At 39.0% G+C, this 23,829-nt stretch overlaps 2 protein-coding genes across 2 annotated transcripts; one reads left to right on the top strand and one right to left on the bottom strand.

Annotated features, from left to right (window-relative positions):
- Nucleotides 1-5,179: 5,179 nt before the first annotated feature.
- LOC115983739 (6-hydroxynicotinate 3-monooxygenase-like) lies at nt 5,180-7,825 on the bottom strand. Its single transcript, XM_031106506.1, has 4 exons — nt 7,409-7,825; nt 6,618-6,922; nt 6,310-6,520; nt 5,180-5,933 (listed from the first exon to the last, which is right to left on the bottom strand). The coding sequence occupies exons 1-4, from the start codon at nt 7,640-7,642 to the stop codon at nt 5,433-5,435; spliced, it is 1,251 nt and encodes a 416-aa protein (XP_030962366.1). The 5' UTR covers nt 7,643-7,825; the 3' UTR covers nt 5,180-5,432.
- Nucleotides 7,826-10,579: 2,754 nt separating this feature from the next.
- LOC115985223 lies at nt 10,580-10,990 on the top strand. Its single transcript, XM_031108191.1, has one exon. The coding sequence runs from the start codon at nt 10,580-10,582 to the stop codon at nt 10,988-10,990; it is 411 nt and encodes a 136-aa protein (XP_030964051.1).
- Nucleotides 10,991-23,829: the final 12,839 nt, after the last annotated feature.

Genomic DNA, 23,829 nt, shown 5'->3' with positions numbered 1-23,829 from the left:
TTTTAAGGGTGCTTGGATATGGAAGTTAGAAACTCTTCCAAAGATCATTAGTTATTTCTGGCTATGTATGCACAATAGTGTACCTATGAGGGAGGTTCTTGCGGTCAGGGGCATTAACTGCAACCCTCTCTGCCTTATTTGCAGGAATTAGGGTGAGTTCATAGATCATTTGTTGAGGGAATGCTTGTTTGCTCGTCAGTTTTGGTTAAAGATTTGGGCTCCCCACATCATCTCACCTTTGCATGATCAAAGTTTGGGTGACTGGCTGTATGAAAATTGTCACAGCAAATGGATTCATCACAGCAAGATTCCTTGGAGTGCTATTTTCCCTTTTGTTATTTGGAACCTTTGGAAGCACTGTAACAGAGTTGTATTTGACAATGCTCCTTTGAACCTTATTTTTCATGGGCACTGCCTAAGTCAAGCCGTGGAGTTTTTCTTTTGTATTAGAAATATGAGGAAAGTTAATTAGAGCTATAGTTTAGGTGAAAGGGTCCAAACCTCCTGAAAGGTGGTATAAGCTTAATTTGGATGGAGCTTCTTGTGGGAACCTAGGCAAAGCGGGGGGTGGTGGTTTGATCAAGGACTGCAGTGGGAATTGGTTCAAATGATTTGCGAGATCCATCAGATTTGCTACCAGTATTACAACCAAGTTCTAGGCTTTAAGGGATGGTTTGAAGCTAGGTTTGAGTGAAGGAATCCAGAGATTGATTGTGGAATTAGATGCGAAAGTGGTGGTTGATCTTGTTAATTCCAACGTGGACACTAACAAACCATACTCTCCTCTCTTATACGATTGCAGGTGCTTGCTGAGAAGATTTCTCCGGGTCCAAGTGGTGCATGTGTATAGGGAGGCAACCAGTGCGTGGATGCACTTGCAAGATGGGGGAGCACCATGAATGAAGATTTTGTTGTGTTTGGTTCCCCGCCAAGTCCTGATGTTTTGTATTTAGCTAATATGGATATAGCTGGCATGTATGTTAATGGAATTACTGAAACTGGTCTCACCTCTAGTGTGAGATAGTTCTCTGTATTTGCTTTCCCCTTAAACAAAAAAACAAACAAACAAACAAAAAAAGAAGAAGAAGAAAAGAAAAGAATGTAAGAGTATCTAATAATTTTTCGGTTGAAATACCATTTTTGTCTATACATTTAGACCATATTCCCATTTTGGTTCTTACTTTTTTATTTTACTGTTTATAGTCCCCAAAATGAAAAACGCGTTCCGTTTCGATCTCTACCGTCATCTCACTAACGAAAATATCCTATGTGGCAGACGAAATGCACTATTGGTACAGTAGATGCTGATGTGACTATTAAAATATTATTAGAAAATGACACATTAGCATCCACATTAGCATCTAACTTAAAAAAAATAAATTTATCAATTTAAAAAAGAATAAGACATAATTAAAAAAAAAAATGGTGGAATTTAGATTTGTATGTGTTTTTTTGTTTGTGCTTGTTTCTTTTTCTTTTTCTTCCCTAGATCTCTCTCTCAGTTTCTCCGCCCTCCTCTTATTTCTTTTTCTTCTTTCTTTTATACTATGCTCTCTTTCTCTCTCAGTAGAACCCCATGGTTTCTTCCTTTCTTCCAAATCATTGATGTGATGTGGGTCCGTGGCTAGCAATGGAGCGATGTGGGATCAACAATGTTTGTAGGTGGTGGGTTAGTTTTTTGGCTGTGTAGTGTGGTGTGAGTTTCCAGGTAGATCTGAAGCCCATTTGGGATTGAATGTAAATCCTCTCCTTCCTTACTTAATTTCTCATCTCACTTTCTCTCTATCTTAGGGTTGAATCTAAAGCCGATCTTGGGTTTGCTGTATTTGTTTTCGATTTTTGACAAATTTGAGAAGGGATATTCTGGGTTTGTGAAAGGAAATTTTTTGGGTTTGTGATATAGAATTTGTTGGGTTTGTGAAAAATGTTTAGATCTTGGGACATAAAAATTTTGGTTGGTTGCCGATCTGAATTTCTTTTTTCTTTTTTTGTTGAAGTTGAAAAATTTGTTTGGTTGCCAAGAAAATGGATAATAAAATGTTATTTCCTTTTAACTGTAAATGAGTTTTGATCTATTTAGTTATAAAGAAAGTACAAGAAAGATAAAGAAAATAAGGATTAATTTACGAAGAATATGAACGTGATTAGTTATGTTCTAGGGAAGAACACAAAGTAGATGAACATGTTCTTCCAAAAAATAATGAAAGGAATAAAAAAAATTAATTTAATTTAAAAAAATTGAAATTCAGAATTTTATTTTAATTTTTTATCTAACGTGGCTTTTTTAAAATTAAATTGATGACATGGCATTTTTAAAATGCCTAATAAATTTTTAAAAATATTATTTTAATGGTCACGTTAGCATTTACTGTACCAACAATGTACTTTGTTTGCCACGTAAACAATTTCCTTTAGTCAGATAATAGTAGGAACCAAAACAAGATCATTTTTTTATTTTAGGGACTAAATGTTGTAAAATTAAAAAGTAGGGACTAAAATAGGAATAGGGTGAAAATGTAGAGACGAAACATGTACTTTCGCCAAATTTTTCTTTTTTCAAATACCAAAAAAAAAAAAAGTGTGACCTAGGGGTGCACATGTGAATGGTTGTTGGGTTTTTTTCAACCCAACATGAGCTTGTTGGGTTGAGAAAATCCTTTTTCTCTTTTTTTTTTTTTTTTTTTTTTTTTTTTTCATGATTGATTTCGCCTTTATATTCACCATGTTGTCAATTTTCATGAGTAATTCAGTGACACTTAATGTTATCATACAAGTGACATATCTTAATGGATAACACTACTCACTTACAAGTTAGATTACTGATAAAAACGTATGTATACAGGTGACAAGTATATAGGTGACAAGTTGTAATGGATGATATTAAGATGCTATTTAACAGCCTAGATTACTAATAGAAAAAATAGATATTATGGTCAATATAAAAACGTAATCAAACATAAAATTTATAAATGAAAATTTTGTAGGTAAAAATGAGAACAATCCCCAAAATTAAAGTGTAAATATATGCTCTCTTCTTTTTCTTTTTCTTTTTTATGTATGAAAAAATTTGGAGATGCAAGGTATTGATCCTTATTCCTTAACAATGCTTTGGTTATGCTCTACCATTTGAGATACCCAAAAAAAAAAAATGATATTATCGTGATTTTCGAGTACATTACATATTTCTTTCTCATACTCATTATAATATCGCTCAATGCAGTATCCTCACTTCTATACAAAAAGTACCACATGATTATACTGACACAAGTTCATAGTAATAGTGAAGGAACATCATCAAAGAAAGACATGTTCTTCTGCTGTAGCTCTTGATAATCCTCCTATCTAGCATTCTTCGGATCAAAAGGCTCACAATCAGGAAGAACTAAACCTTGTTTTATGCAACCCATTTTCCTAGCATGCAGAACTTGCTTTGAAACGACTGGAAGCTGAATGGATTGATACTCTCTTAGAGCTGATTGTAAATTTTCAGCTCCACTCTTTGCAAGACATCTGCCTAAAACTACTGCATCCAAAACTGACATGTTTGTGCTTCATACAGCGTGAGGTGTTGTGGGGTGAGCCACATCTCCAATTAATACCACATTGTTCCAAAAGATTTGTTCCAAGGGATCACTGTCATATATGAAATTTAAAAAAGGATCCTTTGTTTCTTTCATCACTCTCACCAACTCAAGAACGCAAACCTTCTCTGCTTCTTGATGCATCTTCTAGACCATTTCAAAACTTATTTTCATGGTTACTGAGTTTCTCTAGATTTATTAAGTTAAAGTATCAGCTCTAGTAGGCAGAACTAAAGCAAAAGCAATTTTCCATTGAGATTTCATAGATCTATGCTCGGTTATTTTTTGGATGGTTCAATTATGTTATGTTTTATGGGTAAAAGTTATCAAGCCACTATGTTACAGGATGAATGCTATGTCAAGAAGTTTTTAAACCATGTGTCCTAAATGAATGCTTGCCCTTTTCCATTTGGGGAATAGTTAGGTACTCGAAGAGTTCTGCACCCACATTATCTATATAAATAAATGGACCTTGCTTTATTTTTTGGATAAGATGCCTCCATTCTAATGAAGCCACAAAACCATTCAATGTATCTTCTTTCTCTATTCACCAAAGAAGATTTGAAATTGTCTAGAAGGGGATGAGAGCAGGCAATGGTCTCCATTTCTATTGTCAATCTTTCTTTAAGCTGCAGCCTGCAGGCCTACTGTGAACCAGACTAGACTGGAGATCCAACTGATAGTCGTCCCACCACCAGCAACTATTTCTTCCTTGATACCTCACACATTTTTTGGTGTAGCAAAAAATATGTGTTGTAACCTATTCCAGTACTAGTACCAAGATTAATGAGCCCTTGTGAGGCTATGTTTGAGCTTCTATGTGTCGATGACTCTTAGCAAATACGAGTTCTCCCTCGATCACAAGTACCACTATCCACTTTAACAATTGAATGCTATCCATATTGCCTATAATGATGTCCCCCATTAGCACACTAAGCACATTGAGATGAACTATCACTTAATCCAACATCATCTCCAAGACTCCAACAGGTAGTATTCACTTGCACTCAGTTTTGTCTAAAGACCAACTTGCTAATGTGTTCACTAAGTATCATCTGTCAGGTTGCCTCTGTTATTTCCTCTTCAAACTCAAGTTTGGCTTCCTCCATGATGACTCAAGTTTGAGTAGAATGTTAGTATGACACATTTGGCACATGTCATATGTTGCATATCATGGTTAGTCCTTGATATTGAAGAGGCCCTCATAACATAACCCTCAAATCTATCTATAGAGACCATCACAATAAAAACTAAAACCAATTCTTTTTTATTGGGCATTAACTTGGAGCCATGTGCATCTATAGCACTTTTTACTAAGATCAATGCAGTTGTAAATCAAGAAAATACAAAGAATATAAAGAGATTCTACCACAAAATCATGTCATTACTAATGCATTATCAAGAAAGAAACCCTGTTTATTCCACCATTTTATAAAACACCATAATCATATCAACTACTTAGGCCATTTCATACTTTTCACCACCATTATTCATTAATTTGCAGGATAACAATCAAATTGGTGCCTAATCATGCAAACCATAAGATTTTGTTGACCAACAAGCTGATGAAGCATTAACGTGGAGACTTTAGCGACTACTGATAGTAGTGGAGAAATTTGTTTCAATTGCAATGCAAAGCAGAAAAAACTGATTGTGTGTTCTTCAAAATCAGGGATTCTTTTTGGGTCAATAGATAGCATCATACTATACAAACAAGGGAATTCCAGCCAAAAGCTAGATCTGATGTATAGCTACTGTGAAATGATGAGCAAAGAATTACAAGAACAGTAACCCTATGCCATTTTCAGTTGCAGAGATATGCTGTTAATTCCAAGTAAATAGAGAAGGACATCATACTAACAGTAAAGGAACATCATCAAAGAAAGGCATGTTCTTCTGCTGTACCTCTTGATAATCCTCTGATCTAGAATTCTTTGGATCAAAAGCCTCATGGTCAGGAAGAACTAAACCTTGTTTTATGCGACCCATTCTCCTAGCATGCAGAACTTGCTTGGAAACAACCGGAAGCCGAGTGGTCTGATATTCTCTTAGCGCTGCTTGTAAATTTTCTACTCCATTCTTTTCAAGGCATTTACCTAAAACTGCTGCATCCAACACTGACATGTTTGTGCTTCTTGTACCGTGAGGAGTTGTGGGGTGAGCTGCATCTCCAACTAATACCACATTGTCCCAAAAGACTTGTTCCAAGGGATCGGTATCATATATCAAATTCAAAAAGGGATCCTTTGTTTCTTGAATGACTCTCACGAATTCAGGAATCCAAACCTTCTCTGCTTCTCGATGCATCTTCTGGATCATCTCACTTCTTACTTTCATGGTTACTGAGTTTCTCTAAATATATTTTAATTAATATATCAGCTCTAGTTGACAGCACCAAAAAGTCTCAAAGCCAAAGAAATTTAACATTGTGTTTTCATATATCTATCTTCTTCTTTTTTGGTTTGAATGGTTTAAGACTAAAATTTATCAAGCTGCTATGTCATGGGATGAACAGCATCTTAACAACTATTTAACCATGTGTCCTATATGTGCCTAAATGAATGCCTGCCCTTACCCATGAATATTAGCCTTGCTTTTTCAGCTTCTATGCCTCTATTCTTATAAAGCCACTAAACCATACAATGAATCTTCTATCACTAAACACGAAAGAAAATTTGCAGTTTATATAGAATTGGATGTAACAAATGGAATGAAACTGAGAAATCACCTTGAGTTCAGGCTCAGGTTGGTTGACATACCAAATCCAATTAAGCCTTTTGTTCGGAAGCTCATAAAACACACTGTGAGTCTCAGAACCTAAGTCGAAGTACAAACACTTTCCCAGTTCAGGATATGAACTACGGATGTCCACAACAGTTTCTGAATTTTCATTTCCTGAAAAATCAAAAACCCCTCTCCATGCACAATAACCCGAATACCTTCAAAGGAATATTTTAATGAAAAACTTCAAATTCATAAGCAAGATATAAGGAAACAAATAAAGAAGCAAATTTTCATTTGTTTTTAGTTAGAAACCTCAATTTAAGGCCAGGAAGAAAACTCTGGCGGATAGAAGAGAGGCTCCCATCTGCTGCAACAAGTAAATTACCCACTATTTCGATTTCCTCATCAGTTTGTAGAACCTTAGCCTTAATCTTGACAGATGTCTTGTCCTCAAAAATGCAGAAAGAGAGAAAAAGGTGACCCCATAAAAGTATGTTTGGGGGCAATGCATTGTAAAGAAGGCCATGGAGATCAGCCCAATGAGCTGCTCTGAAATTGAAGTTGTCATCTCTTGTCAATGTCCAGCTGACCTTCTTCTCACTATCTGTTGCTTGGTTCTGTTTGCAAACAAAAATCTGTAAGGTTATGTTGGCACGGGAACTAACTGCATTTTGATTTTGAAGCCCTTTAGTTGTCTGTAATTTTTCAAGTGAGAACATTCTTATATCAAAACTCATTAAAACGTGATAAGTTTATTCTAAAGCGAAGCTAAAGAATCAAAAGATGGCGGGAGAATTAAGTAACTGTTTGTGATCATGGCCGTTCAAAAAATAATAATAAAAGTAATAAGAAAATTATCAGAATATTGCCTAAAGTCAAAATGGATTGCCTCAAAGTCAGAATCAAACTATTGTTCTTAGGGAGATTTTATTATTAATTAATCAAAGTTTGTACTTAGTAACGTTGATTCATATAAATGAAATTCTGCGAGTTATCTGAAACAAGAATGGGAATCATGTATTGATTTTTCTTTTCCTTTGTTTATAGCATGTCAACTATAGATAGCAAAGTAGCAGGGGTAAAACAAAAATAGACTTGAGTACCATGTCTATAGTGAGTGGCAAAGTGGAAGAGTAGAGAAGCTCTGGATCATCAAGCCACGACTGAATGAGTCTCTGGGCCAGAGGGTCGAGCCCGAGTCCAGCTCCGGTGGGACTTCCCTTAATGGGTTCGCAAGTTTTCTCAAGCACAACAACATCCCACCCAGCTAAGATTAGTGTGTGTGCACATGACACTCCTGCTATGCTTCCTCCCACAACTACCGCTTTAGGCTTCATATCTCTCTCTCTCTCTCTACTCTTATAATTATTTAGAGGAAATGAATATATGAATGGCTTGGTGAACTGGAAAGGGTATATGAATAGCTAATTTGTGGACAGAGAGAAAGGTCGGGGAGTTCAATTTCAATGTCAAAAGACAACAAGCTAGTGTTTGTTGTTACCTTTTTGGTGCTATCCTACATGTTTGGACTAGAGTAGAGGAACTATATACTCAAACCATTCTTAAAAATAAAAATAAATAAATAAATACTCAAACCAATTTTTTTATTTTTTATTTTTTAAATTAAGAAAATTTGGAGGGGAAGGGCTTCCACTTTCCACAAATGTAAAAATATTTGGAAATTGAAATCCTGCTTCCTTTATATCATTTGAACTACATCTCCTTTGGTTATATAATCATATTCATATTCATATAAAAAAAAATGTAGGGATGTTGGGCCCAGAGCTTCTTTATCTGTTTATATATTGGGTCTGTGACCCAATCCGAGGAAGAGGGTTTATCTGAAGATGAGATATCTTTGTCAGAAGAGACTGCGATAGTAAGTAGAGAGATCAGTTTTGGTCATTACAGTTCAAGGGGTGGGCCGAGGATAAGCACATCCTCAACTAACCAATGCTGAGGACTGAAGGGGTTATCAGTCGTCCTAGGTAACATTCCAAGAGGTCCCGTAGGTGCAGATATGTATTGCAGTGAGATCAGATTGGGAGAAGTCCTAAAAATATCTTAGGAGAAAGCTGCTGCCTCCACATTAAATGCACTATAACTAACTCTTTGGCCGCATTAATGTGGAGGTGATGCCTGAATAGTGGATTTTAGCCTTATAGCTACTACATAAGGACTTATGGGGAGTGTTGATGGGACAAGTATTCACACCGCCCGTCTGGCATGCACATGAAAGGTGGAGATGAAAAGGAAAAATAGTATAAAAGAAGAAAGAGTGAGTGAGACAGGGGGAGGAGAAAGGAGAGGGAAAATTACTGTAGCATCTAGAACTGACTTTGTAATCAAACTTGAAAGAAATACATAAGAATAGATCTCCTCGAACTTTGTCGCAGACGATTTTCTTCATTACAAACCTGCTCATTCACATCTTCTTCTCCTTTAAACCTATTTTCTAGTTAGTCTAATTCATTAGATCCCAGTTTTCCAACCCATTTCTCTACAAATTCATTGTTTTGGGGTTTTTGGGCCTAAGTCCATTCATAGCTTGGGCTAGGATCATAAATTAAATCCATACAATTGGCGCCATCTGTGGGGAATACTGGTGTGATAGTGAGTTTGACGTTCAATTATGGTAGGTTCAATGTTTCTCAAAAAAAAAAAAAAAATTATGGTAGGTTCAGGCTCAAACCAAGCAGAATCCATGGGGTCTTAACATCAAGATCATTTCCGTGAACTTGAGTGAAGGAGAGACCGAAAGGGAAGTGTACATACTACCCACACCAATAAAAGTCAATCTCAGGGTAAAAGCCACGTCTCTCATGATGAGAATGCCAGAAACATGCAAAAGGAGATTAATCACCTGAAGAGGAGCTTGCGCCATGAACGGCGAAAGCGAGCTCCATCTCATTCTGACTTCTCTTCTGATGGTGAAAAGGATCGTAGCTATAGGCACAGATCAAGGACTCCTCCTAGCGAGTCTTTCTCATTTGATGAGGACTATCATCATAAACGCAGAAACATAAATTCGTCCTCGGTAGGCCTGGGAAACGGCGCTATGAGTAAAGCACTCAACCAAATTTCCAAGTCACCTTTCTCGTGTTGGATTGAGGAAGGGAGACTTCCTTGGTGGTTCACTCAACCCACATTCACTATGTACAATGGTAGAACAATCCATGTGGAGCATGTCAGCCACTTCAATCAAAGAATGGATGTGCACTCCAAGAACGAGGCCTTGATGTGCTAAGTATTCCCATACAATTTGGGTCCTATGGCGATAAGGTGGTTTGATGGTCTGAGGGCAGGTCCTATTGATTCCTTCAAGGAACTCACTCAGGCGTTTGGATCCCGCTTTATTACATGCAGCAAGGTTCCTCGGCCCTTAGCTTCCTTGTTTTCTTTGTCCATAAGAGAGGGAGAAACCCTGAAAACATATTCATATAGATATTGGGAGATGTTCAACGAGTTAGATGGTGATTTTGACAATGTAGCCATTAGCACATTCAAGCTCGGCTTACCTGCCAAGCATGGCTTAAGGAAATCTTTAACTGGGAAACCTGTTACAGGTGTATATCAGCTCATGGATCGAATTGACAAGTACAAGAGGGTTGAAGAGGACTAGTAACAAGGCAAGGGAAATGGCAAGGTTATCCCTCAGGAAGGGAGGGATTTCAGGTCAGATCGCTACCACAATAATAGAACCCGAAATGATTTTGCTGGGCAATCTAAGCCGGCAACTCCTCAAATGGTGAACACTGTATTCAGAGAACTGGTGTATCAAGTTTTAGAGAAGATCAAGAATGAACCATACTTCAGATGGCTGAATAAGATAAGTGGAGACCCATTGAGGTGCAACCAAAGCCTTCATTGCCTGTACCACCAAGAGCGGGGACATACCACCAAGGACTGCCGAACGTTGTGGAACCATCTGGAGCAAGTGGTCAAAGAGGGGAGGTTGCAACAATTTCTATATTGACCCAACAGATAAGGAGACCAGTCAAGGACAGGGGCTTAGGGGAATGCTCCTCTAAGGCCCCATTAGGTACGATCAATGTCATTTTTGCTGCACCTGGGAGAACTGGTTCTCGCCTTTCCAAGGTGATGTCTGTAGCTAGATCACCAACCGAGGACTCCAACTCTGAGCCGAAGAGAGCTAGACTAGAAATTTGACCTTCGTTGAGTTTCTCGGGTGAAGACAAGATTGGAACCATCCAACCACATGATGATGCTTTAGTGGTCACCCTCAGAATAGGGGGTATGATGTGAAAAGGGTAATGGTGGACCAGGGTAGTTGCGTAGAGATCATGTACCCTGACTTGTACAAAGGACTGAACTTAAAACCTGAAGACCTGACAGCCTACGATTCACCTCTGGTAAGTTTTGATGGAAAGCTTGTTACCCCAAAGGGCCAGATTAGGTTGCCTGTACAGGCTGGCTCAAAGGTAATGAAAGTGGACTTCATAGTGGTGGATGCATACTCCCCCTACATGGCCATTGTGGCCAGACCTTGGCTTCATACCCTGGGTGCTATTTCTTCAACTCTGCATCAGAAGGTGAAGTATCTGTCAGGAGAGCGGATTGAGGAGCTGGTAGGGAACCAATCCATGGCTAGGCAGTGCCTCGTATCTGCAATTTTGCATCAACCAACAACTGAGTCCTCAGCCTCGGTTAAGGAAGGCTTATAGCAGCCAAAGTCTCTTGAATTACCTGCAAAGGGGTCAGTTGAGGAGGCCAAATGTGAGGATTTAGAGAAATTTGTCGTAGGTGATGATCCGGAAAAGTTTTTTTAGGTTGGAGCTCAGCTACCACCTCAGAAGAAAGAGGAGTTGGTGGTACTTCTCAAAAGGAACGTTGATATATTTGCTTGGAATGCTTACTAAGCTCCAGGGGTGGATCCGAGCTTCATTTGCCATCATCTGAATGTCAATCCATCTGTTATCCCTAGGAAGCAACCATCTCAACGTTCATCCAAGGAACACTCTGATGCTGTCAAGGACGAGGTGATGAAACTTAAGTAGGGAGGGGCTATTAAAGAGGTTTTTTACCCTGAATAGCTGGCTAACACCGTAGTGGTAAAGAAGAAGACTAGGAAATGGTGCATATATGTAGATTTCACAAACTTGAACAAAGCCTGCTCAAAAGACCCTTTCCCTATGCCTCAGATTGACCAGCTGGTGGACGCAACGGTAGGCCATCCTTGGATGAGTTTTTTGGATGCCTTTCAAGGGTACTATCAGATACCTTTAACTTTGGATGACCAAGAGAGGACAACTTTTGTTACTCCTATTGGAAATTACCATTACAAGGTGATGCCCTTTGGTTTGAAGAATGCAGGGGCTACCTACCAGAGGATGATGACTAGGATGTTTGAGCCACAGTTAGGAAAAAATATTGAAATTTATATCGATGATATGGTGGTAAAGAGCAAGGCAGAGTCTGAGCATGTTAATGAACTTGGAAATATCTTTACTATCTTAAGGAAACATAAGCTACGATTTAATGCTTCCAAGTGTTCTTTTGGCATCGGATCCGGGAAGTTCTTAGGCTACATGGTCACACACCGCGGAATAGAAGTCAATTCCAATCAGATCAAGACGATCAAAAATCTGCAACCACCTTGGAATTCCAAAGAGGTCCAGAAGCTTACAGGTATGACCGCTGCTCTAAATCGATTCATCTTTCGGTTAGCAGACAGGTGTAGACCTTTCTTTCAATTGTTGAACAAGTAGAAGGGGTTTGAGTGGACCGAGGAGTATGTCCTGGCTTTCCAACAATTGAAAGAATATCTATCTCGACCACCCATCATGTCCAGACCTGAGATGGATGAGGTTTTGTTTGCCTACATCGCGGTGGCCTCCCACGCGGTGGGTTTGGTGCTAATACGGGTTCATAGTGGTGTATTATGTGAGCAAGTCACTACATGAAGCTGAGGTCCGATACTTACCACTTGAGAAGACCATTCTAGCAGTGATGCATGGTACACGTAAGCTCCCCCATTATTTCCAATCACACATGGTCGTTGTTTTGACCCAGCTTCCGCTCAAATCTCTACTTCAGAGTGCTGACTACACTGGGAGAATTGCAAAATGGGGTACGATCCTAGGGGCTTTTGATATCAAATATATGCCTCGCACCTTTGTCAAGGGTCAGGTCCTCGCCGATCTGGTGGCTGAGTTTGCCAAGACCCCATCAGAAGATAGATTAAGAGAGCAAAACATGGATGGAAAATCAGTTGGTATAATCTCCTTCCAAGAGCCCTTGTCCTGAAAGGTCTACGTTGATGGTGCGGCTAATCACAGAGGATCTAGGGTGGGGCTAGTTCTGGTATCCCCAAAAAAAAATCACAATTGAGAAATCCTTGAGATTGGGATTCTCGGCTACAAATAATGAGGCCGAGTACAAAACTCTGTTGGTAAGGATGACCATGGTTCAAAAAATGGGTGGAAAAGCAATGGAGATATTCTCTAACTCAAGGCTAGTTGTAGGCCAAGTAGAGAGAGCTGGAAGTAAGAGATCCTAGAATGTAGGAATATTTGAACCAGATTAGACACTTACAGTCTAAATTTGAGTCTTTTATTTTATCACAAGTTCCTAGAAGTAGAAATGCACATGTGGACTCTCTCACCATACTAGCAACCTCCTCAATACAAAGCTTACCTCAGGTAATCCTTGTGGAAGACATGTGCAAACCCTCTAACGTGGGAAGGAATGTGGTTCATGTTCACCAAATAAGGGTAGGACCTAGATGGATGGACCCTATTGCGCTATTCCTTAAAGAAGATGTCCTACCTGAAAGTAAGTCTAAGGCCGACAAGATACGAAGAAAAGCTCCTCGGTTTTGGCTGTTCGTAGACCAAAAGTTGTATAAAAGATCATTCTCTGGCCCATACTTGCTATGCATACACTCTGAAGCAGTTGAGCTGCTCCTGGAAGAATTACATGAAAAGATTTGTGGAAACCACACGGGAGCAGATCTTTATCTTACAGGGCCCTCACACAAGGTTATTAGTGGTTGAATATGCAGAAAGAAGCACAGGAATATATAAAGAAGTGTGACCAATGCCAAAGATTTGCGCCAAATATCCATCAATTAGGAGAAGTCTTCAATCCTCTATCCAACCCTTGGCCTTTTGCTTAATGAGGGTTGGATATTATAGGCCTTTTCCCAAAGGCAGCAAGGAATAAGAGGTATTTGTTGGTCGGCATAGACTACTTTACCAAGTGGGTTGAAACTGAACCACTGGCAAATATCAAGGACATGGATGCCAAAAGGTTTGTCTGGAAAAAAATTGTCACACGATTTGGAATCCCCCACACCCTCATCTCGAACAATGGACTTCAATTTGATAGTAAAACCTTCAGAAGATACTTTTGTGATCTGGGAATAAAGAACAGGTATTCCACTCCGGCCTATCCACAAAGGAATGGACAGGCCGAGGCTGTCAATAAGGTCATAATAAGTGGACTTAAAAAGAGATTGGACAACGCAAAGGGAAAGTGGGTGGAAGAGTTACCACACATCCTTTGGACATACCGGACTACCCCTCGTAGGTCCACTAGGAAGATGCCCTTTTCAATGACTTATGGGGCCAAGGTTGTTATTCCTTTGGAAATTGGATTTCCTATGCTGAGAACAAATTCTTTTACTCTGAGCAGCAACGATGAGCTATTGGAGAAAAGCTTGGACTTAATTGAAGAGTGTAGAGAAAATGCTTGGCCCAATTGGCCTACTACCAACATAAGCTCAAGTAGGGGTATGATGTCAACGTGAAGTTAAGACCACTAACAGTTCGAGACTTGGTTTTAAGAAAGGTTATAGGAACTACAAAGAACCCAGCATGGGGAAAATTGGGTCCTAACTGGGAAGGGTCATATCGTATCACCTTGGTGACCAGAATAGGTACGTATTATCTTAAGGATCTAAAGGAAAAGGCTGTACCACGTCCCTGGAATGTACATAATCTTAGAAGATATTATTATTAATGAAAGTTTTCTTCCCCCTATTTGGGTTTATTATGTTACATGTCATGCATTTTTGCAATCTATCTAAGTATCAAATAGAATCTTGGTCATATTTGGCTCCTTGAACCACATACCTTGGGTAAATTGATATCCTTTAATCACTGTCCTAAGTATTAAATAGAACATTAGTTATGCCTGGCTCTTCGGACCACATGCTTTGGGAAAATTAATATTCCCTGACATTTATCTAAGTATTAAACAGAACCTTAGCTATGCGTGGCTCCTTGGACTATATGCTTTGGGAAAATTAATACTCCCTGACATCTATCCAAGTATTAAACAGAATCTTAGCTATGCCTGACTCCCCGAACCACATGCTTTGAGAAAATTAATACTCCTTAACATCTATCTAAGTATTAAATAGAACTTTAACTATGTCTGGCTTCTCGGACCACATGTTTTGGGAAAATTAGTACTCCTTGACATCTGTCTAAGTATCAAACAGAACATTTGTCATGTCTGGCTCCTCGGACTACATATCTTGGCGAAATTGATATCTTTTAATTACTGTTCTAGGAATTAAACAGAACCTTAGCTTTTTTTAGATCCTCGAACCACATGCTTTGGGAAAATTAATACTCCTTGACATCTATCTAATTATCAAACAGAACCTTGGTCATGCCTGGCTCCTCGGAACACATACCTTGGGTAAATTGATATCTTTTAATCACTGTTCTAGGTATTAAACAGAACCTTAGTTATGCCTGGATCCTCAGACCATATGTTTTGGGAAAATTAATACTCCTTGACATCTATCTAAGTATCAAACAGAACCTTAACTATGCCTAGCTCCTCGGACTACGTGCTTTGGATAAATCATTGTCTCTTAATCACCAATACTTCCTATCATTTTTGACAAATGTCCAAGCAAAGCCTCAGTTCATCCCACATACTTAAGGTAAAACAAGTATCTCTTATTAATTACCAGAATGTTAAATGTGATCAACTTCTCTAAACAACAAAGATCTTCATGGTGGTAACAAACTCAAGTGGATGCTCATAAGCGTCTCTTAAAATATTTATAGGCTTACTTGTATTTGTTCAAGAGTTGATTATCCTTTTGCTCCTTTAAAATCACCAATAAGCAAGGAGCAGAGTAAATTTAAACCTGTATACAAGTTATATTACTGTATATGTTCTTGAAGTTGAAATTATACCTTACCAAGATGGTGGCTTAGTAAAGTTCACTTATTTTTGCTGCTAATTGTATGAAGTGGGATAAATTTTTTATTACTTAAGTAGATTAGTGGGAGAAGCTTTACCTCATTACTATGTTCATTAAGTGTTAGATAAGAAGGAAATCATATCAACTTCAATGTGCGAATCACAAGAAGAGAGAAAATACCCATAACATTCATTAATAAAAGCCTTAAAATGAGGCAAACCAAATACAAAGAGGCAAGTTGATTACAAATTGTTAAAAAAAAAAAAAAAGTGCAACCTATTACTTCATTTTTATTACAAGTTTTTCTTTTGGATTCTTGGGAGGTTGGGTATCTGCTGCCATGGTGGACACCTGGGCCTTGTCTTTGGGATCCTCTTTTGGGGGTATGGCGAGAGTTGCCAACACCAGCTCCATGTTTTGAGAAGTTTCTTTTTCCATAGAAAGATCTTTTGGAGCGATTGAAGGTAGGTTAGCACCTTAGACAACTTCTTTATTGACATCCCCTGCTTTAGTAGTGTCCTCGGCCTGCTCTACCACCTTTGAAGAAGTGTTGGTTGCAGGAGGAGCTTTGGGTGGGCTGCCTCATATTTCACCTGCCTTCGAGGATGCTGGGTCGACCTTAGAGTCCAAACGACTTGAATGGCGTATGGCTGGGGGGTAATAGACACTTTCTGCTTTCCTGAGCACGGAAAAGGCCTCAACCCCAGCTTGGTTGAGGGTTTCATCCCATACCAGGGCACAATAAGTCCTACATACAGCAGAGACCTCGGCCCTAAGGGCGTCCTCAGTCTCGGCCACCCCAACATCGTAGCCATGCTGCTTTGTTTCCTCCTTGGTTTTCTCTGTCTCCTCTTTGGCATTCTCAGCTAGAGCTTTGGCCTTCTCGACCTCCTCCAATTTCTTCTTCAGTGCAACAATTTGAGTTTTGGAGGCAACTAGTTGATCCTCAGCATTGCGAAGCAGCAGCCTCTGGCTTTCAGCTTGCTTCTTAGTATTCTCAAGAGCAGCTACTGCATATTTTCTCTCATTCTCCTCCTCCTGCAACCTCTTTTTGAGCTCTTGGATGCTCCTCTCGGCCACGTTAAAGGCCTCCACGGTAGCATTACGCCTCCCTTCCTTCTACTTCATTTGCCGATGGCAATAATTGGTCATCTCCTCTACCCGGAAGGAGGCTTGAACAGCCTACCAAGGAAAGAAAGAAAGATTAGAAAAATAAAATGAGGAAAGTGATTAGAGAGAAGAAAAAAGGGCTAAGTCATACCATGGCTCGATATCTCTTGAGGCTAAGGAAAACCTCATGCCTCCTCATGGACCACAGCTCGGCCATGTCACTGAGGAGTAGTAGAGCCTGCTCTACCGCATCGGCCATATAGCCAGCTTTTCCTCCTTGGAAGTCCTTAATGGAGGCATCGGCTAGTAGAGGGGCCCCATCTAGCATCGGCGTGGGAAGCCAAGCTGAAGGCTCGACCTGAATGTCACCTCTTCTCTAGGCTCCCCTCTGCCCCACCTTGGCCTACTTAGCCACCCTCTGAGCCTCGTCCTCTTAGAGGGGTGGGATTTACTAGTGTCCATCACTTCCTTGCCTTTGCTCTCCCTTTTCCTTTTCAGGTCGGCAAGTCCAAGCTGGAGGGGCAAAGCAAGAGGGAGAGTGAAAGGCTTAGTCTAGGCTACCTTCCCAGGTGTGTCCCTCCTCGGTTAGGACTCAATCAAGTCCAACAGACTAGACTTTGGTTTGCGTTGAATCCCCATCTCGTCAAGTGTTGGTGAGAATGGTGGGCGGAGATCAGGAATTGTAGTTTTCAGGGACAAAGCTTGGTTGAAAACTTCAAACTCGTCCTCAGAATCAGGTACTTCAACCACTTCTTCTTCTTTTGTGTTAGTGGGACGAGAAGAGGTGGCTGCTTCGATTGGCTGTTATGGTGGCAAAGATACCTTTGGTATACCCTCAAAAATGGGCTCTGTAGCGAGCATGTCTACACATACGGGCTCTGTGATAACCATGCCTCCTGGAGTAGGAACACCTTTAGGGAGGAGAAAGTCGGGGATAGCTACGCTTATTCGATGAAGGCAGGGGTCGTTGGACTTTATGACACACTTAGGCACCTGAAAGCTAGACGAGATTGGCTTGTATCCCAGGATCATATGAGTCGCTCGTAATTGACCATCTATGTTCACAAACACCTCGGCCCTAAGGATTTTGTCTAGGCTATCCTCGTTGACCAAATTTAAGTTTGGCTCGGCAACGTGTTTATCTGTAAAACCATCAAAGAAACAAAGAGCTATTAGAATTAGGAACCGAACGGGTAAAAGAGAACAAGTTAATTAAAATAATCTTCCTAAGCCTAAGACCCCACCTAGTTGCCCCTCTCTCGTCGGGCAAGGAATGCCATCATGCCACTCCCTTGACGCGATCAAAAAATCTTTGTTCAGCCCTTTGTTAGATTCGGGGAGGCATTGGATGAGCCTAACCTCAGGATACCTTGATTTCAAGTAGTACCCCTGCCCCTTTAGATGGTGAAGGTTATAAACCTAGTTGACATCGTGGTGGGTCAAACCTAAACCCATCTTTTCATTAAGGGCATCTACGGAGCCTAGGATCCTAAACATATTAGGGGCACACTGAGTGGGAGCCAACCTATGAGCTCTAAGGTAGTCTTTAGTAACTCTACCCATAGGGATTTTCATCCCTCCCTCTATGAAGGCAATTATCGGGATCATTACCTCTCCCTCTTGCCTATCTTCATGCCACTATCCCTCCTTACAATATCTAATACCTACGCCTGAAGGGATCCTACACAAAGCTTTAAAGCTCTCTATCCCCTCTTCCGAGTCTATCAGGATTTTGAATCTACCCATTTCTAAAGAGGTTTAGGAGAATTAAAAGATTGAGAAAAGAGAGTGGAGCTGAGGATAAGGAAATTATAGAGAAAAGAAAAATATATGGAAAAACGAAAGGTAAAAGTTTGCGAAGACTTATAGAAAGAGAAGGAATATCCTCGGACTGGCCTTTTGTATTTGTGAAGGCATGAGAGAGTTAAGAGAGTTGATAGGTTCAGTGTATGTGCGCTAGAACGAAATGAATGCTAAGATCATGGTTGTCAAAATCGCAATCCAGATCGTAAAATCGCACGATTTTACGATCCCACCTCACCAAAAAGTTTTAAATCGTAGCAAGATCGCAAAAATGGTAAGATCGTGTGTAGGATCGTGTAGGATCGCATAGGATCGTAGGATCGTTTGGGATCCTACCGATCTTACCGATCCTACCATTTGGATTGATTTTTTTTTTTTTTTTTTTTTTTTTTAAAGTTGGATTCATTTGGGTAAGATAATCTACCTAAACCCACAAGCCCAATGGGTTATCAAAAGCCCAATAATGAATTGAAGTCTCAAATTTACCCCTATGTAAATGTAAAATCTCAAAAAAACCTATAGTACTTAAGTTTAACTTTTTCAAGAACAAAAGCTAAAATATTTAGATGATGAAATGGGATATGACAATGAAAGTGATTAGATTAGAAGAACCTTAGAATGTGAATTCTTTTTTGGATTTCATATTTGTAATTAGCTAATTTACTTAGATTGAGAATTCTCTTTTGGATTACATATTATAAATTTGTAGTTAGCTAGTTTTTATATGCTAACTGGCCTAACTTATTTTGGATTTGGAACTTAGAATTTTGAAAACATTTTCCATATGTGTAGATAATATTTTGGTACTTAGTAGCTACTTAAACATGTATTGAATTTTTTAGATACATTATGTCAAAAGTTAAATATATTTTGTTTCGTTAGAATGACATAAGAACGATGTAATGCATACAAATTATATTTTATGATGCAAATTTTTTTTTTTTTTAATAGATGGATTCATATTTTAAGTGATTATATAACATACAAAGTCACTATCAATAGGTTTTTTGTTTAAAATCTGAAAATAGGTAGGATCTTATGATCCACGATCTGATCCTATGATCCACGATCCTACCTACCTTCAACGATCCTACATAGGATCCCGATTTTGACAACCTTGGCTAAGATGGGATGAGTGATTAATTTAAGGAGTATTTATACCAAGGGGAGAAAGCTGGGAGCGGGAAAATTCCCGCCCAATTCCCAGTGAAGTCTTCAATCGTTAGATTTGCATCACACCATAGAACGTGGGGGACAATGAGCCGTAAGAATTTAATGAGGATGCGTCTCGAATGCCACAGCACTAGAAGCGTACCTCGGGCAATTAAAAAGGCGTCTTCATAAGCAAAGGTAGGATAAAATAAGCAACGCAAAGCAAATATAGTGACATCAAAATCCTCCTTTCTTCCAGAGGAGCCAGAAAGAAGAATCACGAGGGGCTATTGTAGGGATGTTGGGCCCAGAGCTTCTTTATTCGTTTATATATTGGGCCTATGGCCCAATCCGAGGAATAGTGTTTATCCAAAGATGAGATATCTTTGTTAGAAGAGATTGCGATAGTAAGTAGAGAGATCAGTCTTGGTTATAACAGTTCAAGGGGTGGGCCGAGGATAAACACATCCTCGGCTAACCAATGTTGAGGATCGAAGGGGTTATCAGTAGTCCCAGGTAACGTTCCAGGAGGTCCTATAGGTGCAAATATGTATTGCAGTGAGATTAGATTGGGAGAAGTCCTAAAAATATCTTAGGAGAAAACTGCTGCCACCACATTAAATGCACTACAGCTAACTCTCTGGCCGCAATAATGTGGAGGTGATGCCTGAATAGTGGATTTCATCCTTACAGCTACTACATAAGGACTTATGGGAAGTGCTGATGGGACAAGTATCCACACCGACTGTCTGGCATGCACGTGGAAGGTGGAGATGAAAAGGAAAGACAATATAAAAGAAGAAGGAGTGAGTGAGACAGGGAGAGGAGAAAGGAGAGGGAAAATTATTGTAGCATCTAGAACTAACTTTATAATCAAACTTGAAAGAAATACATAAGAACAGATCTCCTCGAACTTTGCCAAGGACAATTTTCTTCATTACAAACCTGCTCATTCACATCTTCTTCTCCTTTAAACCTATTTTCTAGTTAGTCTAATTCATTAGAGCCTAGTTTTCTAACTCATTTCTCTACAAATTCATTATTTTGGGCTTTTTGGGCCTAAGTCTATTCATAGCTTGGGCTAGGATCACAAATCAGGTTCATACAAAAAAAATGTAGATTTAAGGTACCGATCCTTATTGCCTTTCAAAGGGTAAAGAATGCTCTACCATCTTAGTTATATTTCCTTATTATTGTGGAATATAATATTTTTTAAATAATATGAATTTAAGAAAAAAAAAATTATTTTATGGCATTTATTGTCACAACTAGAAATAATAAAATATTATTAAGATAAATTTAAAATAATAATAAAACTCTAGTTTTAGTTTCATTAATTTTTTGATAATTGAGGTTTCATTTGTTTATTTTTTTTCATTTTTATACCATTGAAAAATTCATTTTTTATTTCTTTATTTTTATCTCTAAATTGTTGAAATTATTTTATTTTTTGTTCTTGAACTTCATCAAAAGTTTATTTTTCGTCCATAAATTATTTTAAAAAATTGATTTTTCATTCCTAATTTAAGGATGAAAAAGATTTTTTTTTTTTAAAAAAAAAATTTAAAGACTAAAACAATTTTTAATAAAATTTAGGGATTAAAATAATATTGAAATATAACTTTATCTTATTTTATTTATATTATATAATATAAACTAATCATCAAAAGTAAAATAAGCTAACTAACCCATTAAGTATCTGCACAATTACTATTTTTATTTTTCTTTCTGGATTTTTTGTACCACATGACCAATTTGCATACAGCACCCAAGAACGCTACCACTGTCCCTGTCGAGATCCCGGTCGTCGCTGCCGTCGACAAACCCCCATTTGACGGTGGTGTTGGAGGTTGATGTAAGGTTGAATTCTGTCAACCATCTTGTTGGCTTTATTCTGTGCCAAATTTGCTTGTATTTTAGCAATTAGTAACCCTATATTTAAGTGGGAATCATGTAAGGGTAGTATGTGAGAGAGTGTGAAAGAATGCTCAAGATTGTGCAAAGAAGCAGGGGCTCACGATTGGATCTCGCAGGTGGCTCGCGGCTTGCAAGCTGCCAAAAAGGTACACGCGTGTCAAGCATGCCAGAAGCTGAAGAGTCACGCTAGCTGTTGCACTATAGGACAAAATTCCCAGGCCAGCCAGGCTGTTAGCTCGTGGCTCGAACTCGTGACTCAACCTAGTCGCGAGGTCAAGTCGCCAGAACACCCTGTTTGGAAAAAACTGACTTTTCACATTCTTTCTCACCCTACTATATATATACCCTTATACCCACGATATTGAGAGGGCTTCCAGAGAGAATTTTGAGAGAGAAACCCTAGAGAAAAATAAGATTGATTCATCCACAATCTTCACATAAAGACTCTTCAAATTCCTCTAATCTCTTCCTCTCCATTGTCAGATCCTTGAGAGGTACATTACCAAAACCTTTTCTCACCATACCCATATCTGTGAGGAGGCTATTTGGTGTTTGGGAAGCAGTTAAGAAGGGACCAATTTTATGTTGGTAGATGTTATGGTCAAGTAGCACAATCTGGCAAGTTAAAGAAGAAATAGGTTCGGCGTAACCTCGTTGGAGTAGGAGCTTGGAGGTTTTAGGTACATTGGGTAGATTAGGCTTGGAGGGTCTTCTGCTGTTCATGTATCCCAACTACATTCTTTAGTGGATTGTTTACTGCTTGGAGGGCGGCAGAGAGGTTTTACGCCAAGAGCTTCTGTTTTCTCTTCGATAACACATCGAGTGTTGTCCTTGTGTTTGCATCTCTCTTCCCTTAATCTTTTCCATTTAATTTCTGCTGTGGATGTGAATTTAATTGGTTTAGATTGTTTATCAATTCTCTATTAAGCTTATGTTCATTTTCCGCACATTAATTGTTTGATATTAAGCTTGAATTGGTAATTTGTAAATTGGGGGTCTAAACGTTCAAGGTGTTTTATACACTTATTGAACTTTCAATTGGTATCAGAGCAGGTACACCCTTATTGGTTTCATTACCATAGTGTGATCCTTGACCCCATATTGAGATGGACTGGTCTTAATCTTTAAATGCTCCACCATATTTTGATGGTAGCAACTACGCCTTTTGGAAGGTAAGGATGAGAGCATTTCTGTGTTCTATTGATGAGGCTGTTTAGGATGCTGTTGAAATAGGTTGGACAAAGCCAGAGGCAGCCAAATCCACTTGGGATAAGGCAGCTCTCGTGGCGTCAAATGCTAATAGTAAAGCACTTAATGCAATTTTTTGTGGTGTGTCCCCAGATGAATTCCATCGGATTTCTCATATCACCGTTGCCCAAGAAGCATGGCAGATTTTGGAAACCACTTATGAGGGTACAAAGAAAGTGAAAGACACAAAGCTACAAATGCTGACTACCCGGTTTGAGGAGCTCAGGATGAGTCCTTTGACTCTTTCTATAGTAAGCTAAATGAAGTGGTCATCAGCAAGTTTAACCTGGGAGAGAAAACGGAGGACTCGAAAGTTGTAAGAAAAATTCTTCGTTCATTGTCGAAGAGCTTCCGTGCAAAGGTGACTGCAATAGAGGAGAGCAAAGACCTTGATGAAATCAAAGTCCAAGAGTTGATCGGTTCTCTCTAGACGTATGAACTTTCGTTACCAAATCAAAGAAAGAGCAAATCACTGGCTCTTAAGACAATAAATGAAAAGGTAGAAGGTCATGGTTCATCGGATGAGGATGCAGTAGAAAAGGATGTTGCCTACCTTGCAAAGCATTTCTGCAAATTTCCAAAGTTCAAAAATAGTGAGAAATTTGGTGATAAAGGGAAATTTATGAGTTCCGAAAAGGAGAAGAAAGAATTCAAAAAGAGAGAAGGGAAGGAGTCTCAATTAACACAAGGAGTCACTTGTTTTGAGTGTAATGGACAGGGTCATTTCAAAAAGGAATGTCCTAATTATCTGAGATCGAAGGGCAAAGTGTATGCCACCACTCTCAGTGACTCAGATTCCTCCACCTCTGATTCGGAGGATAGCTGTGATGAAGAAGAGAATTTCTCAGCATTCATGACTGTTGCTCATGTTGAGTCTTCGGAGGACTTGAATTTGCTTATGGAAGAACTTGGGGAGCATAGTGATGAAGAATTCATGGGAATTGTAGAAGAATCAGATGCTAAAAAAGATAAAGATACAGCTGGTCTAAAAGAGAACTACAATTCTCTACTTGAGAAGTCAGGAGAATATGTTAGGGTGGCCAAAGCAGCTGTAAAAAAGATGAAGAAAGCTGAAGAGGACTATAAAAGTCTTCTAGTGAGATATAA

Source organism: Quercus lobata, chromosome 4 (genome assembly GCF_001633185.2).
Source record: "Quercus lobata isolate SW786 chromosome 4, ValleyOak3.0 Primary Assembly, whole genome shotgun sequence".
In the NCBI taxonomy this organism is placed as follows: domain Eukaryota; kingdom Viridiplantae; phylum Streptophyta; class Magnoliopsida; order Fagales; family Fagaceae; genus Quercus; species Quercus lobata.
The sequence above is the reverse complement of the archived record's forward strand: the minus strand, read 5'-3'. Positions and strand labels throughout refer to the sequence as shown.

Coding starts and splice junctions, on each gene's coding strand:
- LOC115983739 (XM_031106506.1), bottom strand. CDS start 7,642: ATGAAGCCTAAAGCGGTAGTTGTGGGAGGAAGCATAGCAGGAGTGTCA. Junction 6,923..7,408: donor TGCCACTCACTATAGACATG/GTACTCAAGTCT, acceptor GTTTGCAAACAG/AACCAAGCAACAGATAGTGA. Junction 6,521..6,617: donor CTTCCTGGCCTTAAATTGAG/GTTTCTAACTAA, acceptor ATTCCTTTGAAG/GTATTCGGGTTATTGTGCAT.
- LOC115985223 (XM_031108191.1), top strand. CDS start 10,580: ATGGTGGACCAGGGTAGTTGCGTAGAGATCATGTACCCTGACTTGTAC.